The sequence below is a fragment of the Chiloscyllium punctatum genome, chromosome 12, assembly GCF_047496795.1.
Source record: "Chiloscyllium punctatum isolate Juve2018m chromosome 12, sChiPun1.3, whole genome shotgun sequence".
Taxonomy (NCBI): domain Eukaryota; kingdom Metazoa; phylum Chordata; class Chondrichthyes; order Orectolobiformes; family Hemiscylliidae; genus Chiloscyllium; species Chiloscyllium punctatum.
In genome coordinates, this window is record NC_092750.1 from 4,975,292 (window position 1) to 4,998,354 (window position 23,063).

At 41.2% G+C, this 23,063-nt stretch overlaps 1 protein-coding gene across 2 annotated transcripts in view; it reads right to left on the reverse strand.

The window, feature by feature from the left end:
* The window catches only part of txnrd3 (thioredoxin reductase 3), a 63,329-nt gene that overhangs the window by 38,963 nt on the left and 1,303 nt on the right, over positions 1-23,063 (reverse strand). For both annotated transcript variants that reach the window (XM_072581781.1, XM_072581780.1), the window contains 4 exons: positions 10,753-10,813; positions 6,141-6,250; positions 2,002-2,106; positions 861-933 (listed from right to left, as the gene is read on the reverse strand). In XM_072581781.1, the coding sequence (XP_072437882.1) occupies positions 861-933; positions 2,002-2,106; positions 6,141-6,250; positions 10,753-10,813 (349 nt within the window). The remainder of the gene's footprint in view (positions 1-860; positions 934-2,001; positions 2,107-6,140; positions 6,251-10,752; positions 10,814-23,063) is intronic.

Below are 23,063 nucleotides of genomic sequence, written 5' to 3' on the forward strand. Positions count from 1 at the left end.
CAATAGTGCAGTATTTCAGCTCTTTTATTCTTCCTGCCAAAGTGCATAAACTCACACTTCCCCATGTTATATTTAATCTGCAAATTTCCCTCCAAGCCATAGACCATACTGGCTTGGAGTTATACCACCATTCCTTCACTGTTGCTAGGTCAAAATACTCAACCTCTCCCTAACATCATCAGGGTGCATCCAAAGCATATGGACTGTTGCAGTTCAAGGTGATAGCACATCACTATCTTCAAAAGCAATGAGAGATGGGCAATAAATGCTAGTCTTATCAGTGACTTCTCCATGTCAAAAACAAAAGCAGAAAGAATGTTTGAATATAAAACAAATATACCTACCATAAATGAAAATTAAATACCATGCCTTTGTGCAGTTTTAAACTTTTATGATAAGAACGCCTCATCTTTCATTCTCAGAACCAAATAATCAACCCACATGTAGGATTCTATGGATAACATTTGAATTCCATGCCAAACATAATCCCAAATTAGTCCCACCTTCTTGCCCCTGGCCCTTATCCCTCTAAATTTTTCCTACTCGTGTACTTATCCAAACCTCTTTTAAACACTGAAACCGTGCCCACATCCACCACGCTCTCAAAGTTTATTCCACACCCCAACCACTCTGAAAATTGTTGTCCCTCATGTCAGTTTTAAATCTCTCTCCTTTTGTCTTAAACAGCCATTGCCCCTGCCCCAGGCCATTGCCTCCCCTTACGGCACACTAAGAACCTCAAGACTAATCTACAGCTTGGTGCATTGTGAAAAGGTATCTGCATGTAGTGATAAAACCTAAATGTATATTGAAGTTCATGAAAAATGAGCTAAACAAGAATAGGCTAAAAACAAACCTACCCCATGAAGTTCCCATAGGTGTCGGCACAACATAGTCAAACACCAAGACTTTCCTTCCAAGGTTTGCAGCTTCCTATAAACAGTAAAGACACAACATATTCATTTTAGACGAAACACTCAAGATTTATGCCATCAGAACAGGAAATTCAGCCATATTCAATCTATTGGACTCAACCTCCTTAAAATTGCTATGACTAATCTCAAAACTCATGCACAAAAGAGGGCTTAAAAATACAGTTGATGAATATCTAGAAGTGACCAAGACATTTCAGCTAAATCAAAAGCATGTTTAAAACTGCCAAAAGAAAGTATTCACTTGTCAACAAAGCTGCACAACTCCTGAAGAAAGATAATTAATTAACTTTGACAGCACCCATAGAGAAACAGCAAGGTAACCTTTCAACTCTAGATGATTCTTTATCAGAACTGGAGTGTGTGTGGAGGGAGCAGCATTTATGGTATAGGTGGGGATGAGGGAGAAACACTATTAGGTACACCCACATACTGAATCAGAAAATGTTCCTGTACGCACTTAACAAATTCCTCTCCATCCAAACCCTTAACACTATGGCAGTCCTAGTCTATGCTTGGACAGTTAAAATTCTCTACCATAACCACCCTATTATTCTTACATTTTGTTTCTCAATTTGCCACTGACCATGTGTGGGGGGGTGGAGGGGGGGCTTAGTAGCACAATTCCAATAAGGTGATCATCCCTTTCTCATTTCTCAGTTCCACTCAAATAGCTTCCATGGATGGATTCTCAGGAATATCCTCCCCAAGTACAGCTATAATGTTATCCCTAATCAAAAGCACTATCCCATTTCCTCCTTTGCTATCCTTCCTCTACCATCCATACCCAGTCCTGCCTATCCCTGAGCCACATCTCCACAATTGCTATGATACCCCAGTCCCACGTTCCCAAACTGTAACAAAAGCTAAACACTGCAGATTCTGCAAATCTGAAATAAAAAGACAGAAAATGATGGTATTGAGCATGTCCAACAATATATGTGGAGAAAAACTTAACATTTCAGATCAATCCTATAGATGTAATGCACTCTAATTGTTACAATCAGATCCTATTTCCCAGTAATTGCTTTTAGCACCTGTATTAAAGCCAATATAAATGTAATTATACCTTTGAAGCTGCAAGTCCTCCAGAACCACCACCTATAACGATGAGGTCATAGTCATACATTTCACCTCCCTCCAAAAGTTTCTTCAACAAGCCATCTTCATGAGCCTGTGGGAACCAAGAACAGAATTATTGAAGTATTCATAACATAGCTTGGCTTACTTAAACTGCATAATAACATTAAAGAGGCAAAGCTGACATAGAAAATGTGTGGACCACATTTGTATGGAAGCCTGCGCTGGAGGCATGCTCACAAGGTTAAATGTTGGAATGAAGTTGTTATGAAAAAAAGTAAAGTAGCTGGGTTTATACTCATGGAAGTTTAGGAGAACAAGAACAGATCTTGCTGAAACATTAAAATACTGAGGGGCTTTATAGTAGTTGCTGACAAGGTATTTCCCATTGTGAGAGCTTTATGAACTTAGGGGCCGTTTCAGAATAAGTACTCTTGCATTCAAGATGCAGATAAGATCTCAGATGGTCAGTGGAATTTGGAATTCTCTAGAGAGCAGTGACAGCTACCTCAATGAAGTGAGGGCTATTCCTAGAGTTGTCACAAAAATTAAATATTCTACCCATGTATGCAAAGATTCTCCAATTTACCTGCCAGTTTAGACCAGTTTCCTTGACTTAAAGACTATTTATTACAAAAACATGTGAACAACGATGAACTATTGACATGCAACTCTGAGTTAACTCTAACCACCTTATAAAATTCCTCTGACACACAAATACAGAAAAATAATGGGAAGCAGTTCCACAGCCTTTGTTCACAGAAATGATCACTCTGCTTGCCAAGACTTGCTGGTCTTCAATTTCAACTCCTGGTTCTTTTCACTTCCTCACAGGCAGCAAGGTGACTGTCCACAAATAATAAACAAATACAAAGCAGGAAACACCAACAGTGCTTTGTCCAGAGGCTCACTGAAGATATTACCTAGTATGGTGACGAAATGTCTGAAAATGAACCTTTCAGCTCAGCGAGCAAACCTACATCCACAACCTCAGCCTGAGCCAAAAATCTTCTCAAAACTTGCTAAAATATTAGTCTCTGACTTATTGGTTGAAAGCAATACCTTACAGCAATTGGTAAGATGAAATAACTACATTCATCAGGCTTTATATATTTTATACTGCACCGACAACCACCTCCCATTCTGGAGGTCTGAAGGTAACTGTTAGTATCATTCATACCTTCAAGTTCTTCAGCTACCCAAGAACCAACCACATAGCTGTTGACATGCTGATGGCCTTTGTCATCCACAAATGGTCAACAACTCAATCAGCAGATACTTTTTGCTGGACTAATTTCACTTTCCACAAATCTTCGTTTCTAGCCCAACTGCTCTACCCCAAAAGGTTGAAGAAAGAAGCAGTAAGACCACCATTTACAGTCTGAGTAGCTTGCTTTTAAAAAAAAGTACAAAAGCCCCTTTTGCAATCCAGGCTTTTCAAAAATTGTTATTTTCATATTTTAGTCCAGAGTCAAAAATATAAAGAAATAAAAATACACAGTCTTTACAAGTGAGTCAGTGAATATATCCATGGCAGAGTAAGACTGACATTTGCTCAAGAAGAGAAGTGAGGTTTCTGGGGAGATAAGCAGTAAAGTGAAGTTAAGGCCAGAAAGATCAGCTGCAATCTTAGTGAATGGTTTAGCAGGTTCAAGGGTCAAATTGGGAGAAAGTGAGGACTGCAGATGCTGGAGTACCAGAGTTGAAAAATGTGGTGCTGGAAAGACACAGCAGGCCAAGCAGCATCTGAGGAGCTGGAGAATCAATGTTTCACACAGAAGCCCTTTATCAATTGCCTACTCCAGCTACTAACTTATATATGCTTCCACGAACACTAAAGGTTTTCAACTTAACATATACCTGCATCACTGGAGTAATACTGAAATGGACCTACTTTCCAAATGCAAGCATAATTGCCTGAAGTACCCTATACCGATCTAAACAATTGGTTGCCACAATTTTCATGATGATGTGATAACACAATCAGTTTTCATTTGAATCTCAACAGTGCAGAAATAGGCCATTCAGTTCATTGAGTCTACATCAATCCTCTGAAGAGCACCCATCTAGACCCATCACTTTACCCTATCCTTGTAACTATTTACCATGGTTCATCCACCCATCTTGCACATCCCTGGACACTACAGGACAATTTCGCATGGCCAATCCACCTAACCTGCTCATCTTTGGACTGCGGGAGGAAACTGAAGCACTCAGCAGAAACCCACATATGGGGAGAATGTGCAAACAATCATCAAAGGACAGAATTGAATCTGGGTCCCTGGCACCATGAGGCAGCAGTGCTAACCATTGTGCTATCCTAATTCCATGGTTCACACTGGCACTATCATTTGGTGGCCAATAAACATCGCCAATGTCTGCTGCATCTTGCTGGTCCTTAATTCCACCCAAACAGACTCTGCACATGGATTCAAAGATCTTTCCCCTCAGAATCGACTGATCCCATTCCTTATTATCAGCACAACACCACCTCCTTTTCCTTCTTGTCCAACCATCCTAAATATGAAAAAGCCTTGAATGTTCAGCTCCCATCCCCGATCACCATGAAGTCATATCTCCATAATGGCAACTAGATCATTTCCATTTGAGACCATAAAACTAGGAACAGAGGAGGGCTATTGATCTATCAGGTCTGCTCTACATTTAATGATATTATGGCTGATCTGATAATCATCAACTCCACTTTTCTGCCTTTCACCCATAACCCTTGAATTCCTCACTGTTTCAAAACCCACATATTTAAGCTTTGAAAACATTTAATTACCCAGCATCAACAGCCCTACGTGATGAAAATTCAACAGATTCAATACTTTCAGAGAAGAAATTCCTCATCTTGATCCTAACTGGACAACTCTTATTCAGATTATTCCCTCTGATTGTAGACTCTAGGGTGGCACAGTAGCTCAATGGAAGACAGTACGGTGGCTCAGTAGTTAGCACTACTGCCTCACAGCACCAGGGACACTGGTTTGATTCCAACCGGTCCGTGTGGGCTTTCTCCGGGAACTCCGGTTTCCTCCCACAATCCAAAGAGCTGCAGGTTGGGTGAATTGGCCATGCTAAATTACCCATAGTGTTCAGGGATGTCTGGGTTAGGTGCATTAGTCAGGGTAAGTGTAGAGTAATAAGAGTAGGGAAATGGGTCTGGGTGGATTACTCTTTGAAGGGTCGGTGTGGACTTGTTGGGCTGAAGAGCCTGTTACCATACTGATGGGATTCTATGAACTTCTATTCTAAGAACTCTCAGAAGGAAAAACAACCTCTCCACATCTACCCTGAAAAGAACGTATGTTTCAATAAGTATGTCTCATTCTTATAAACTCCAGTGAGTACAAGCCCAATCTGCTCAACCTTTCACCAGAAAACTCTTCTGCACCCTGCATCAACCAAGTGAAACTTTTGTGGACTGCCTCCAATGCTAATGTTTATTTCCTTAATAAGGAGAACAAGACCATTCACAATATTCCAGATGTGGTCTGACTGGTGTTTTAGTAAGACCTCCTAATTTATATGACTCTACTCCATTCCCCTTGTAATACAGCCAGCCTTCCACGTGTCTGTCCGTTTCCCTGCTGAACCTTGATGCTAGTATGTTTTTGTGATTCTGTGCCAGGATCCCAATCACAACATTACCAATAATGTTTATTGTAAATAACTCATAATTCGTAACTCTTCCATCACAACATATAACCTTAGGACAGGTCTGTGCCCATTGTAAGTCTTTCAATATCATAGACTCAGCAGTAAGCCAATACAATCAGTTAGAAACAAACAGAACGTTAGAGAACCTCAGATGTGGCAGCATCTATGGAGAGAAACAGAGTTAACATTTTAAGTCTGCCATGGCTCCTCTTCAGAATTGAAAAGTATGGAAAATAGATCATCTATTTATACTTTTGAGAGGCAGAGAAGCAGCAAGAGGACAAATGGTAGAGGTCCAGTATAAAAGACAAAAGGCTGTTAACAGTGGGGGGAAAAAGACAGCTAAAAATGGTGCAAACTGATACGTTAAAACACATATTAGACTTACTTCCTTTACAAACTTAAGAATATTATGGGATTTTATTAGTAGCGGATTATATGCATTTTCACCAAAACCGTCATTACCTGCAGAGTTTTGTCACAGCCACCCACATGAGCCTTGTTGACAAATACATTGGGAACAGTCTTCTGACCAGTCATTTCGTGTAAAACATCCTGCATACCATTTCCCTCTTCTGTAAAATAAAAGCCACATGCAAAATATTTGCCATAATAGCAAGATACTCAAAATATTCTGTAATCTTAAAGTATAACTATACAATGCTTTTGGAAAGGAAGCGTAGATATATTACTATGTCTAAGTTAATCAACACCAAACTCGCTAGTGTAGACTTAATAGAATATATTGTGACTGATGTCATCTAAATCTTTGGCAGAGTAAGGGAACTAGACTGATGAAACAGACATACACGTGACAGTTGCAATTTAATACAGGTAAATGTGAAGCAATGCATTTTGAAATAATGCTATAGAATGTATAATCCACATGGTTCCATTTTGAAGAGGGCCCAAGCATACAGGGTCAAAGATCCTTAAAGGTGGCAGTGCAAATTGATAAAGCAATTGAGAAAGCTTATGCCATACAGAGAAACCTTGATTATCCAAACAACAAGTGCGTGGAGTATTTTACTTGGATAATTGAATGCTGGATAACACAGTTTAGCCAAGCATCAGGACCTTGCGATCTTGTTCAGTTAATCTGAAATTCAGATAGTCGACGTTTGGATAATCGAGGTTCCTCTGTACTTGGTTTTGTAAACATGGACATCAAATATGAAAACAAACAGTTTCACCAATCATTGGCTAGGCCGCAGCTGAAGCGAAGTGTATGATTCCAGAAAACATTCTTTAGGAAGAATATCAAGGTCATAGAGACTTACAGCATGGAAACAGACCCTTCGGTCCAACTCATCAATGTTGATCAGATATCCTAACCTAATCTAGTCCCATTTGCCAGCACTTGGCCCACATCCCTCTAAACCCTTCTTAAATGTTGCATTTGTACAAGCCTCCACCACTTCCTCTGGCAGCTCACTCCACACATGCACCACCCGATGTCTGAAAAGGTTGCCTCTTAGGTCCCTTTTAAATCTTTCTCTCTCACCCTAAACCTATGCCCTCTAATTCTGGACTACCCCACCCCAGGGAAAAGACCTTGTCTATTTACCCTATCCATGCCATCCGGATTTTTTAAACCACTATTGAGGTCATCCCTCAGCCTATTCAGCCTCTTCCTTTCACTCAAATCCTCCAACCCTGGCAACATCCTTGTAAATCATTTCCAAACCCTTTCAAGTTTCAGAAGTTCCTGGTGATAGGAAGGAGAACAGAATTGCACACAATATTCCAACAGTGGTCTAACCAATATCCTGTTTAGCGGCAACAAGACCTCCCAACTCCTATTCCCAATGCTCTGATCAATAAAGGAAAGCATACTAAATGCCTTTTTCACTATCATATCTACCGAATTCTCCACTTTCAAGGAAGTATGAACCTGCACTCTAAGATCTCTCTACTCAGCAACACTCCCCAGGACTTTCATCATTAAGTAATTACGAAGCAACTATTTACTATTTGTATTCCTCAAGAGACTTTGTATCTCTCCACAACTTACTTTCATTGAAACAGTCTATAATGGCTCTTTTAAAAAGTGATATTTACTTTAGTCTCATACTATTTTCCCCTCATAATCTTGAAACTTACTCCTTTAAGTAAATGCTATCGTCCTACCATGCTTTGCTTTTCCAAACTGCAGCACCTCATATTAATCTGCCATTCCTCAGTACATTGGCCCATCCGATCAAGGTCCCACTGTACTCTGAGATAAATCTTCTTTGCTGTCCACTAAACCTCCAATTTTGGTGTCATCTGCAAACTTACTAACTGTACTGCCTATGCGCATATCCAAATCATTTATATAAATGACAAAAAGCAGTGGACCCAGCAAATATCCTCGTGGCACACCACTGGTCACAGGCCTCCAGTCTGAAAAGCAACCTCCCACCACAACCTCTTTCTTCAACCTTAAACATAAGAGACTCAGAAAGAATGAATTACTTCAGTTATGTAGAAAGATTGGAAAAGTGAAAACTGTTCTCACTGGACCAAGAAAGGGAAATCCAAGCAGTGTTAAAAAAAAAGACAGATTCATCAGAGAAAGGGGTGCAGTAAACATATTTTCCTTTGACAAATAATTCAATAACAGGGATCATGATTTAAAATAATTTCTACAAAATAGATAGAAAATGAGGGTTACAGCTTTGAATGCACTACCCAAAAAGATAGTGGAAGCAGACTCTATACCAACATTCATAAAAAGACATTTAGCATTTACTTTGAGGAGTAAATTTCAGGATTATGAGGGGAAAAATAGTATGAGACTAAAGTAGATATCACTTTACTGAACAGTCATTATAGGCTGTTTTTCTATGAAAGTAAGTTGTGGAGAGATACAAAGAGTCTTGTGAGGAATATATAGTTCCATCATATTACAAAACTTGAGCATTAATGGAGAACAAAAAATAATCAAAGATTTTAATGGTGCATTCACCTGGACAGATGCAGGTGTGCCGAATATCAATGGGAACAAAAATTTATACTTTACATAAGAGGGTTTGGATTGGCTGGCAAGTGAACTTTGTTGGTTCACAACATTGCCATGGAAAATGCACTCAGGCAATAGTTATCTCAAAGTTTTTGTTTAAATTCTTTAAAAAAAAGCATATCAACTATGGTTGGATGTGATACCCTTTGGAGAATATGCCCTGGGATAGTATCCCCAAGCTTTGAATTGAGAAGACTCAAAGCCTAGACAAAGTGTTTTTACCTGGAGAAGTCTAGGCACTGCACATCAATGTGTGGCTTTTACTAAGCGCAGGTGAGGCACACCACTAATTTAACTGACAACCTCAAATAGGCTGATAGTGTAATTTTTGGCAGTTAAAATTGTTCAACAAATGTTACCCAAACAGAGACTCAAACCTAGCATTAGACGCTATGTTCCAAGTTTTGTAGGCCTGGGCTGGGTGAGTACAGCCAGTCCCCCAGCTGCCGTGAATAGTTGTTGGGACATGCTATTCGATAGAATCCACCTGTCACTGGAATATCCTTGTCAGTCTACATAGCTGGCAATACAGTTTATATAGCACATTACTTATTTGGCAAATCAGAAATCCTTTTGGCTTGACATAAGCATCCTTTTAATGGAAAATATCACTCATCACCGCATACCAGGATAAAGATGGAGAGGACACTTTCCAGGACCCAAAGTGGCAGCTTTGGGCCTTAAATGAGTTTGCATGACATATAGTAAGCAATTGATTGAGATCAATGTTAGGTGTGCCAGGTGAGTGCCTTTTAGTTGAAAGTTAGCCTGTCAAAAACATCACCCTTATAAAAGTCAGTCTGGCTTTTGGCTTAACAGATTGGTCTAAAAATCCAACTTTTATACAGGTATACACATTATTTTAAAACATTTGATTTGGTGTGTAAAGTACCACCTCCAATCATGTGTGCCATTCTCTCCTACTCTTTAAATGACGTCACAATCACTACACAGTTCAGTCTGCTTGGCACCTCCAATGGCAGAATGTGTGTGCTTTCAATTAGAAAGGGCTGAAAAGCAGATTGAATACTCCCAAATTTAAATGAGGATTTTTCAGTAAATTCAGCAAGTTAGTGCATTTCAGATCGCAACATTACTATTGAATCTCCATCCAACAGCCTTTGAACAGTTACTCGAAAGAAAATATACTGTAGGGTGAATGGTGAAAAGAAAATTCAGGGAAATTAATGGGCCAAATCGCCTCTTTTTGCAATACATCATCGATTCTAAGAATATAATTCACACTATGCTTTGAATCATTTTCTGACAGAAGTTATTTCAGAAATGTTACTTTAGATTTACATTTGGCAACAACCAGCTTAATTCTGAACAATCACTGGACCCAAAACATTAACTCTGCTTTGTTTCCAGAGATGTTGCCAGACCTGAGTTTTTCCAGCAATTTGTGTCTTTGTTACAAATTTAATTCAATCTTTCAGACTGAAAAGTACTTATTGTCTCTACTAATTAGGAAGAAAAGAGGTAGCATGTACAAAATGATTTCTGGTTTTAATTACTGTTTGATGTCTGTGCCCATAAAAGCAAGCATTTATCAGCTCTGATGAAGAGTCATCTAGACTCAAAACATCAGCTTGCTGTCTCCATTGTTGGCAATTGAGAGTATTTGTTCATTTCAGTAGATCCCAGCATCTGCAGCAACTTACCTAAACATTTCTCATGGTCATATTATCTTAATGAGGAATAAACAACTCAACATTCTGCAGATATTATCATTCGTCTTGAATTATAACATTGTACTCTCTTCACCCACCCAACCCCAAGTATTCGTGTTTTATTAAGAAAATGTAAGAATGAGGAAGGCATAAATATGTTAGAACAGTTTAATTCCACAATGTGCTGCATTTATAAGAGCTGTCTCATAAACAAACAAGCATAGCATGGAATTTGAATACTTTTCCCTTACTCTGCATGACTTGCAATTTTTGAAGTTCGACTGAAGGTCAAGTATACACTGATAACAAGTGAAGGCATGTTAAACATTAACTATTGTCTTAGAATCAAATAGGATAACAAACTGCTATTGACAAAACAGAAAAGCTTAAATAATGTTACCTAGTAAGTCAAGTTCCACAACATGAATATCAACATCCAGGGCTTTAAACAGTTCTTTAACCTACACAAAACAAAATACAAGATCATTATAAAATGAAACCAGTTCTAACAGAACTGAAGATTTCTATATTCAGTCAAATGGAAGACTACTAAGAAAACAAAGGACTGATACATGATTTGGAGGTGCCAGTGTTGCACTGGGGTGAATAAAGTTAAAAATGACACATCAGATTATAGTCTTACAGGTTTATTTGGAAGTACAAGCTTTCAGAGCACCATTCCTTCATCAGCTACGTGAATTTTTCCATTCAAGCCCAAAGACAAGAAGCCAGAATTAGCGAATAAATTTCTGCCTTAACAAGAATAGTAACCATAAGACTTAGGACTGGAAGTAAGGCAATTTGGCCCATCGAGTCCACTCCACCATTTAGCCATGGCTGATGGGCATTTCAACTCCACTTACCCGCACTCTCCCCATACCCCTTAATTCCTTGCGAGATCAAGAATTTATCAATCTCTACCTTGAAGACATTTATCGTCCTGGACTCCACTGTGCTCTGTGGCAGTGAATTTCACAGACCCATCACTCTCTGGATGTAGAAATGCCTCCTTACTTCTGTTCTAAATTGATCCCCTCTAATTCTAAGGCTGTGCCCACGAGTCCTAGTCTCCCTGCCTAACAGAAACAACTTCCTAGCGTCCACCCTTTCTAAACCATGCATTATCTTGTAAGTTTCTATCAGATCTCCCCTCAACCTTCTAATGAATACAATCCCAGGATCCTCAGCCGTTCATCGTATATTAGGCACCAATCAACCACACCGCCCGTGGCCCATTTCAATTCCCCCTCCCACTCTGCCGAGGACATGGAGGTCCTGGGCCTTCTTCACCACCGCTCCCTCACCACCAGACGCCTGGAGGAAGAACGCCTCGGAACACTTCAACCATAGGGCATCAATGTGGACTTCAACGGTTTCCTCATTTCCCCTTCCCCCACCTCACCCTAGTTCTAAACTTCCAGCTCAGCACTGTCCCCATGACTTGTCCTACCTGCCTATCTCCTTTCCACCTATCCACTCCACTCTCTCCTCCCTGACCTATCACCTTCATCCCCTCCCCCACCCACTCATTGTACTCTATTCTACATTCTCCCCACCCCCACCCTCCTCTAGCTTATCTCTCCACGCTTCAGGCTCACTGCCTTTATTCCTGATGAAGGGCTTTTGCCCGAAACGTCAATTTCGAAGCTCCTTGGATGCTGCCTGAACTGCTGTGCTCTTCCAGCACCACTAATCCAGAATCTGGTTTCCAGCATCTGCAGTCATTGTTTTTACCTCATCGTATATTAGGCCTACTATTCCAGGGATCATTCTCCCCTGGACACACTCCAATATCAGTATGTCCCTCCTGAGGCGTGGGGCCCAAAATTGGGCACAGTATTTTAAATAGGGTCTAACTAGAGCTTTATAAAGTTTCAGAAGCACAACACTGCTTTTATATTCCAACCCACTTGACATAAATGACAACATTACATTCACTTTCTTAATCAAGGACTCAACCTGCAAGTTAACCTTTAGAGAATCTTGGATTAGCACTCCCAGATCCCTTTGTACTTCGGCTTTACGAATTTTCTCACCGTTTAGAAAATAGTCCGTGCCTGTATTCATTTTTCCAAAATACAAGATCTCACATTTACTTGTGGTGAACTTCATCAGCTATTGTCTGGACCACTCTCCTAAACTGTCTACAGAGGAGCCTCAAATATCCGAATACCAATTATCCAAAATCGGATTATCCAAAGGAGATCCCGATGGAAACATTACATCAAGGATGTGTTTCTAACAGTGATAGGATCTTTTGTTTACAGTGATTAAACAGGCACTGTGTCCAAATGACTGACTTCCCATCCTCTCTCTCTCCCCACACTTTCTCTGGGGTTCTACAGAGGGGTGTACCCTAAAAAAAACCCCTTCCCCAGATAATCTGACCAATGTTGTGCTCAGCAGATTGGGGAGGCCCTCGTGGGCCAAAGGGCCTGTTCTGTGCTGTACTTTTCTACATTCTATTGTCCTGTACAGAGTAAAGGTGGAACCTGTCAAAAGGTTTCAGTAAAAAGTTGTGTGCGCGCTTGTCTGTGTGCACGTTATTTGGAGACTTACCCCACAAAGGTAGCTGCAGCAGCAGTCTTGTTCATGCCCAGTCCAACTGCCAGAGGGGAGGTGATGGATGGGGACGGGAGGAGCGGTGTTGGACAAGGTTGGGAGCGGTGTTGGTGTTGGGGACGGCTAACCAAAATCGATTAACCAAATAATCAATTTTCCGAACGAAATAGTGCCCGCCCATCTCGTTCGGATAATCGAGGTTCCCTGTAAATCTTTCTCCCTACCTCTTCAGTACTACCTGCCTGTCCACCTAACTTTGTATCATCGGCAAACTTCGCCAGAATGCCCCCAGTCCCTCCATTCAGACCATTAATATATAAAAAGTGAGCAGTTCCAGCCCCAACACTGAACCCTGCGGGACACCACTTGAAACTGGCTGCCATTACGAAAAAGAGCCTTTTATCCCAACTCTCTGCCTTCTGTCAGACAGTCAATCCTCAATCCATGCCAGTAGTTCACTTCAAATACCATGGACCCTCACCTTACTCAGCAGCGTCCCGTGAGGTACCTTATCAAAAGCCTTTTGGCAGTCTAGATAGATAACATCCACTGGGTCTCCCTGGTCTAACCTACCTCTTCAAAGAATTCTAACAGGTTTGTCAGGCACGACTCCCCTTACTAAATCCATGTTAACTTGTTCTAATCCAACCGTGCACTTCTAGGAACTTAGAAATCTCATCCTTAACAATGGATTCTAGAATTTTACCAACAGATCCTAAAGAGATCTTCTCTCAAGCATCAAGCATTCTAGCAGCTACATTTTGGAACCTCAGGAGTAAGGTATTTGCTCGTTCTCTTCTTAGATAAAAACCACTGATAAGCAGATTAGCTTCATTAATGATTTAGACCTGGGAATGTACAGGACAATTTCAAAGTCTACAGACCAATATAAAACCAGAAAGCATTGTGGACTGTGAGGATGGTGTGGAATTGAAAATCACATAGGCAAGTTGGCATAAATGGTCAGATAAAATTCAATGCAGAGGAAGTGTGACGTAGTACATTTTCATAATAAGAACTTAGTGAGACTGTAACAAAGAAAGGGTGTTCATAAGTCATTAAAGGAGAGATGTAGAGAGCAAACCTATGTTTTGTTAATAATGGCATTGAGTACAAGAGGAGGGAGATTATGTGCTGAAGCTGTATAAGACACCAGCTAGACTTCAGCTGGAGTATTGTGCACCACAATTTAGGAAGGATGCAAATGGACTGAAGAGTGCAGAAGAGATTAATGGCAATGGTCCCAGGTATCAAAAATTTCAGTTAAGCACATCAACTGGAGAAGTTGGAACTATTTTCCTTGCAGAGGAGAAAGTTAAGAGAAGATCAAGAGACACAGATTTAAAGTGATGTGCAAAAATAAATGCAATGGAAAAAAATATTTGTGCACAATAAATGGTTCTGGTCTGGAATGCAATATCTGAAGCATGGCAGAGGCAGCTTCAATCAAGGCTTTCAATAAGGCATCAGATGATTACTTAAATGGAAATAATGCGCATTGCTATAGCGTAAGGGCACAAAGTCATGATGCTTCATTGGAGATTCAATGAGTTACGATGGGCTAAATAGCCTCCTCTGCACCATAAGACTTTAGTGACAGCCTTGTAGCTATTAATATTATGTTTTAAGAGGCGAGAAGTGCAATTTCAAACTATTGCAAAGGTCAAACACAAATAACAATTATTTCAAGAAAATCATACAATGGTATTCAGCACAATATACATCCCTCTTACTAAACACTGCAAAACATAACATTGGTAGAAAGATATGCAATTGTTCAATAAACTTAAGTTTTTTAAAAGCAGAGAACAAAGTAGATTTCAAACTATTAATTGACAGATTCCTTGTAAATTTTAATAAATTCCTTTAAACTACTTATAAATAATGTGAACCAACAAATCAAGAAAACACATAGCCCACAAAATACTACCCTCCTTCACTATACCTAATCCAAACAAATCTACTGACCTTTTCAGCCAAGTTTAAGGAAATAGCATTGAAGTACAATCATGACCTTATCAGCAGAACAAAATTTAGGGGTTAAATGGCCTATGTACTCAAAGAGCATCTCAAGCCTATGGAGACACATCACTGAAGGCCAGCTGATCACACTCTTGCCCGAATAAGGTATAGGTTTGAATCTCACTCCAGAAACCTGAAAATAAACACAGGCTGAAACTCCAGTGCAGAATTGAGGGAATGTTGCAATGTTGGAGATGCCACATTACTGATGAGACATTAAATAGGCTACTCATTCACCTGCTCAGGTGAACTCAGAAGCTCCTTTGCCGCAGAGAAAGTAAATTACACCAGATATTTCAGATACCAGAGTCGAATCTGCTGGTTTGCTAAGATCACGACTGATATAGTTTTGCCTCAAGTTTACTCTCCTGTCCATACCCTTTATTTATCCAGCAATCTTTACTAAGATGCATCTTTAGTAATTCTCATATTGGTAGTTAATGAATCTGTTGTGCACAAACTGCCATTTTTATACATTACAATAGTGACTACACTTCAAAGTCAAACATGGCAAGAAAATCTCCTGCTGATTATGACCTACTGCCACTTCCCCCGAACCTACAACACACTTTCCAAATTTGTTCTGTGGAGACAGTCCCACCTTCACACTGCGTTGTGTGACACTAGCACCATGGTACACAGAATAGGTCTCACATTGCAAAACTGGGCATCCATGTGGTGCTGGGGTCCATCAGTAAAACTGTCATCAACCATTAGCTATAATCTCATGGTCTGGCACACTTCCCACTCTATCATCAAGCTGGAAGTTCAATGCTGGTTCAAAGAACAATTGCTGGAGAGCAGGCCAGGAGCATCACCAGGCATAACTAAAAACAAGGCGTCAATCTAATGAAGCTGCAATGCAGGACTACATACATGCCAAACCACAAGACATAGACAGTTAAGCAATCCCATACACAATGGTCAGACCGTCAATGGTGATAGACAGTGAAACTAGGTGGTGATGGGGAACCTCCATGCAAAAGACAAGGTTGAAGCACTTTCAACCATGTTCAGCCAGAAGTACTTTGTAGAATTATAGAATCCCTACAGTGTGGAAAGAGGCCATTTCGCAACAACCCTCCGAAGAGCAGCCCACCCTACCCCTCCTAACCGCACATTTACCATGGTAAATTCACCAAGCTTGCATATCCTTAGATTGTGGGAGGACACGGGAGCACCCCGCAGAAATCCACAGAGGGAAAACGCAACCTCCATACAGTCAACAAAAGCTAGAACTGAACCAAGGACCCCGGTGCTGAGGTAGTCACCATGCCACCCATATTCAATGGATGATCCATCTCAGCTTTCTCCAGCTTCAGACACTAGTCTTTGGCAACTTCAACTCACCCTATGAGTGAAAGAAACAGCTGAATCGACTGGATTTTGCAAAGGCTTTGGGCCTTGAAAATATTCCAGTAACAGTACTGAAGACTTGTGGTCAAGAACTAGCTGCACCCCTAGCCAAAAGTTCCAGTGCAGTTACAAAATTTGCATCTATTCAGCAATGGGGAGAATCACCCAAGAATGCCATGTCCACAAGAAACAGAATACATTCAATACAGCAACAACCAACCCATCAATATATGCTTGACATGATGGAAGAGATCACTGACAGTGCTATCAAGTAGCACTTGCACAACAGTAAAATGTTCACTGCTACTTGGTTTGGATTTCACCAAGGCCACTCAGTTCCTAACAGCCTTGGTCTAAACCTCAAAGGTTAAGGACCAACAGTAAATGTTGGACAACAGACCAAAACTGAAATACTCCAGATTTGAGGTGGCAAAGTTTCAACATCAATTGCTCTCCTCGGGTTCTGTTAACACAAATAATAGCCATCTACATTAGAGGACGACCAAAACCAATGCAACCCAGCATTCATAAGTTCTTTGAGCAGGAAGGGAAAAAATGAGCATTAATGCAATATAACCACAAAGTGAGTTGGGAAATTATAAACAAAAAGGAAAATGAGATATTTTACTATTTTAACGAGTTAAATAATGCAGAGTTAATTGGAAGGGAAATTGATTCATAATTTAGCTCATCATAATTTCATGGTGACACAGTGGCTCAGTGGTTAGCACTGCTGCCTCACAGCGCCAGGGATCTGGGTTTAATTCTACCCTTTGGGCAACTGTCTGTATGGAGTTTGCACACTCTCCCAGTGTCTGCATGGGTTTCTTCCGGGCACTCTGGTTTCCTCTCCAAAAATGTGCAGGTTAGGTGGGTTGGCTATGCTAAATTGCTCATATAGTGTTCAAGGATAGAGGAATGGGTCTGGGTGGGATACTCTCCAGAGGATTGTTTGGCCAAATGACCCTGTTTCCACACTATAGAGATTCTACGAATACAACAGTTGGATTGTGAACACTCAAAACTCTACTGTTACTTCTGTACCACTAAGTTATCATACTGTCCACAGTATGATTTAAGTGTTTTTTTATAGCACTTACCAAATATGATAGCATAAAAATGATGTTTCACATTTATCTAATTTAAATAAAAGCAAAGTTTTTTTTATATTTATTTAACTGCTGCTTTTTATTCCCTTAAACCCCACTTGAGATGTTGGAATACTGCGTGCAATTCTGGTCTCCTTCCTATCGGAAAGATGTTGTGAAACTTTAAAGGGTTCAGAAAAGATTTACAAGGATGTTGCCAGGGTTGGGGGATTTGAACTATAGGGAAAGGCTGTACAGGCTGGGGCGGTTTTCCCTGGAGCGTCGGAGGCTGAGGGGTGACCTTATAGAGGTTTATAAAACTATGAGGGGCATTGATAGGGTAAATAGGGAAAGTCTTTTCCCTGGGGTTGGGAGTCCAGAACTAAAGGGCATAGGTTTAGGGTGAGAGGGGAAAGATATAAAAGAGACCCAAGGGGCAACTTTTTCACACAGAGGGTGGTACGTGTATGGAATGAGCTGCCAGAGGAAGTGATGGAGGCTGGTACAATTGCAACATTTAAGAGGCATTTGGATGGGTATATGAATAGGAAGGGTTTGGAAGGATATGGGCTGGGTGCTGACAGGTGGAACTAGATTGGTTTGGGATATCAAGTCAGCATGGACGAGTTGGACCGAAGGGTCTGTTTCCATGCTGTATATCTCTATGACTCTAAAAGACAGACTTGCATTTATATAGTGTCTTCTGTGACTAAAAAATGCCCCATGGCATTTCTCAGCTGATGAAGCATTTTTTTAAAAAACATGTAGTCACCTCTGAAATGTAAAAATGCAAGATTCATGTTGTGCACAGCTGTTTCCATAAGGAAAAAAAAAGTGATAGTGACCAGATAATCTGTTTTCCAAGATACTGAACCAGGTGTAGATATGTGCCAGGGCACATAGGGAGAACTTCCCTGCTTTTGTCAAACAATTCTGTGGCAACAACAGTAGTTCTGTATTGGGAAGGGGAACCTGAAATTGTACTTGGTTATGTACTTGTCTCTCAACTCGTCTTTATTTTCTCTTGGATCTGTTTTTGTAAAATAACAGACTGAAAAAAATGACTCCATTAATTACACTGAAACAAAGTTAATTCAAACAGTACAAAAAAAAGTGATAAACAAAACCATCAGGAAACTTAAAATAACTGAAAATTACTATTTTCGCCACAGAATTACATGGTTACAAATAATTTGAGTATTTCAAAAAGATAAGTGCAGGAGGAGAAAAACAACTGAAACAAGAGTTTTTTTTCCTCCCGGAGGCACCATTCACAAAGACAAGATTGAATGCAACTGCAAAGCAGCAAGTTTTATAGCACAGAGGAAGCTATTAGTATGCTTCATCTGAAAGTTTAGAAAAATACAAGAAGTAGAATGAGAAGGTGGTCATTTGGCCCCTCGACTCAACTGCCATTCGATAAGATCTTGGTTGAATTGATCGCGGTCTCTGCTCCATGTTCCTCTGCCCACAGCCATGCCAGCTAAACCACAATCACCACCAGCACACAAACAGATCCTTGACTCTCTTGTTGGCCAATATTCTACGTCAGCCTTGAGTAAATTCAATTATCCTATTTTGAGGGTAAAACTTCCATATCCTTAAGCTAACTATAAATGTCCTTGAATACGTTTGATGTCAAATTGTATTTATAAGGGTGGCCCATTTCTAATAAAAAAATTGATAACTCTTCTACAATCTTTTCAGCCATGATATTGCACAATGGAATGGCCTCCAGAAATTTAGTAGATACATCCATTATAGTCAACAAATATTGATTCCCACTTTGTTTTAGGGAGGCGTCCTATGCAATCAATTAAGACTTGTCAAAAGTTCCATAGGTGAAAGAGCTTGAAGAAAAAAAATTATCTGCCTTCGACGGAAGGTCCTTAATATTTAAACTGTGATCCTGGTTCTTGATTCCTTCATTGAGGGGCTTATCGTTTCACAACCTACTTTGTCAAGGCCTCCTCAGAATGTTTCAATCAGATCAGCTTTAATTCTTCTAAATTCCAAAGGGTATAGGTTCATTTTCTCAATCTTAAAGATAACCCTTTTCGACCAAGAATTAGTGAAACCTGCTTCCAATATAAATAAACAACTCCCTAAAGAGACAAATGTTATGCAGTATCCAAAACATGCTCTCACCACCCCTTCCTGTAATGGTTAACAAGACTGTAAGATATAAAAACAAAGAATTTCACAAATACACAACACGCCAAGAAGAAATTCCTCATTTTTTCTTAATTGGATAACCTCTAACTCTGAGATTATCCTCTCTGGTCGTAGACTCTCCCACAAGGGGAAGCAACCTTTCTGCACCTCTGCTGTCAGGTCCTAGAAGATTCTTCGACATCTGTTAATAAGCAACATTGAACGTTTCTTCCATCGCCTCCAAGCCCACTTTTTCAATCAAGAATCCCATTCACCCACAGAGGACTCCTTCTTCCGCCTCCAACACACCCCATCCACTTGGATACCCCGTGCTGGTCTGTTACCTGCTCTTGACCTCTTCATTTCTAACTGCTGCCGTGACATAGACAGCCCCAACCTGTCCACCCTTCCCCCATTCACTCCAACCTCCCACCCTTCATTCCAACCCCAACATCTCCCACATTATGTCCCATCTGCCCACTCACTTAACCTCTCTATACTCCTCTGCAAACTGCCATCCTCACATCTCCCACCTTTCCAATACTTAAGTATTTATAAAAAGACACCATGAATTCAGTTCCTCCACTAGTTTAGATAAGGAATTCCATGTGTTTATTTATCAGTTTAAGGAAAATGCAAACTCCATTCAATGATTTGATACAAAATGGTACTAATTTTGTAAGAGCCAAAAGCAGCTCATGCATGCATACTCTCTCCCAAACCTTGCTTTAATACTGCTTTTCTAATCATTAGATGAGAGAACTGGTTTACAGGATAAAGGGGCAGAAGGCCATTTGGCTCCTCTAGCCTTTTCCATCAATGAGATCATAGCCAATCTACTACTATTTCTCACACGACCCTTATGCTTGTAGAAATGCATTGAGTTGATCTGAACATACAAAATAACTGTAGTTCGCTGGTTTCCTAATCATCATATCCCAGAGTATATTTACTACAATTCTGGATTAGTGGCGCTGGAAGAGCACAGCAGTTCAGGCAGCATCCAAGGAGCTTCGAAATCGACGTTTCGGGCAAAAGCCTTAAGGGCTTTTGCCCGAAACGTCGATTTCGAAGCTCCTTGGATGCTGCCTGAACTGCTGTGCTCTTCCAGCGCCACTAATCCAGAATCTGGTTTCCAGTGTCTGCAGTCATTGTTTTTACCTATATTTACTACAAGTGTCCATGCTTCATTATTATGCAAATGGTATGTAAAAGCACTTTAAAGTGTCCAGTGGTTGTGAAAGCACAATATAAACATTTCTTCATTTTTCTGTCTTTGTTGTAGTGGTTCTGTTCTGCCTTCTCTGCAACAGGGAAGTGCCTCAGGATATTACGAAGTGCCACACACAAAGCAACAGTTAAAGGGGATAAAGCAGAAATAACACTCTTTTATTTCCATGGCAGCTTATCACATCATCAGGATATCAGACAATCCTTATATTGAATGAAATCACTTCCAAAGTGCAACCTTTATATATAGGCAAATACAATAGCCAATGTTCAACATTCTACACACAGTGATTGACATAAAATGATCCATTAATGTGTGTTCACTGAGGGAGTATCATTGACTAAAACAGAAGGGAAACAACTCTTGATCAACAGCACAAGACAGATCTTGTAGATTGTGAAGTCCTCAATTTAAGTCTCTTCTCAAAGACATAATTTAAAGTACTGTACACTGCTCTATTCAGTATTAGATTGGAACACGGAATGCATTTAAATTAATTCAGGGATGCAGTCTGACATGTGATCACGAAAAACGGGTACATTCATATGATGCATTTTAGATAAACAGAACCATTCGACTGGGATCTTAATTAAGTTTTGCGGTGATGTTTTACAGAATCATACTGCCTGAAAATCCATACATACTTGATAATAGATGACTGAGAGAAAGTTTCAGTTCCCATGTTTGTAAATTTATGGTTTTTTTGCATTAAGACTATGCAACCACTAAGAACATTTGCCCAATTGCTGCTGCTTTCAACACTGTACCATTGCATGTATTCATTCTGAGCACACTATCATAGAGATGTACAGCACGGAAACAGCCCCTTCTGTCCAACTTGTCCATACCAACCAGATATCCCAACTTAACTGTCGACGCAGTACCAAGGGAGGACTACACTGTTGATTGCACCAATTCTCAAATAAGATGTTAAACCCTCTCTCAGATGAGTGCAGAAGTTGGAGAATTTAGATCATAGTGGTGCTTTGAAAGCACAGCAGGTCAGGCAGCATCCAAGGAGCAGGAAAATCGACATTTAGGGCAAAAGCCCTTCATTCCAGCATCTGCAGTCCTCACTTTTGCCTAAGCGTAGAAGTTGCCACCATTTAAAGAGCTGGGCAGTTCTCCCAAAGGCCCTGAGGACATGGTCCATCATTGAAATTAACATCTGACTGTTATCTCAAAGCTGCTGGTGGGATCCTGCTGTGTACAAAACAGCTTCCGACCGTACAACATGATAACAGTGATCACATTTGACTGGTAGTGAAGCAATCGTTCACAACCACCTGAAGGAGCAGTGCTCCCAAATAATGCAGTATCATTCTGTTGGACTATTACCTGGTGTTGTGAGATTTTTAACTTTGTACACCCCAATCTAACACCGGCTCCTCCAAATCACGGCTACCATCGACACCACTAACTGCCGGCTCAAAGAGGAGAGGATCTCCAATAAGATTGCACATTTCGACAGACATCAAGCTTCTACAGAAATGCAGGCAAGCAGGAAAGATCCCAAAAGGATTACGGATCACGCAAAGTATAATTTCAGTTACATCACACTGCAAACTTTTGCTATAAAGTTTGTGTCTTACAATGGTGTCCCCCACAGTTACCTGAAGGAGCGTCGCTCCGAAAGCTAGTGCTTCCAATTAAACCTGTTGGACTATAACCTGGTGTGGTATGATTTGTGACTTTGTGCACCCCAGCCCAACACCGGCCCCTCCAAAACATTCATTCTGACGGTTGTGAAACAAGTTTATAGAGTCTCAGTTTGATGGATAATTTGGGTGGGGGTGGGGGTGGGAGTGGGTGGGAGAGGTGGAGGGGTGGGAAAGGTGGGGGGGTGGGGGGGGTGGGAGAGGTGGGGGATGTGGGGGGTGGAGAGGTGGGGGATGTGGGGGTTGGGGAATGTGGGGGGGGGGGGGGGGGGGAGGGTGGAGAGGGGGGGGGGAGGGGGGAGGGGGGGGGATGTGGGGAGGGGGGGGGGTGGGGAGGTGGGGGATGGGGGAGGTGGGGGAGGGGGAGGGTGGGGGGGGGGGATGGGGGGGGGGGGGGGGGGGGGGTGGGGGGGGGGAGGGGGGGGGGGGGGGGGGGGGTGGGGGGGTGGGGGAGGGGGGGGTGGGGGGGTGGGGAATGTGGGGGGGTGGGGAATGTGGGGGGGTGGGGAGGTGGGGAATGTGGGGGGGTGGGGAATGTGGGGGGGTGGGGAATGTGGGGGGGGTGGGGAATGTGGGGGGGGTGGGGAATGTGGGGGGGGTGGGGAATGTGGGGGGGTGGGGAATGTGGGGGGGTGGGGAA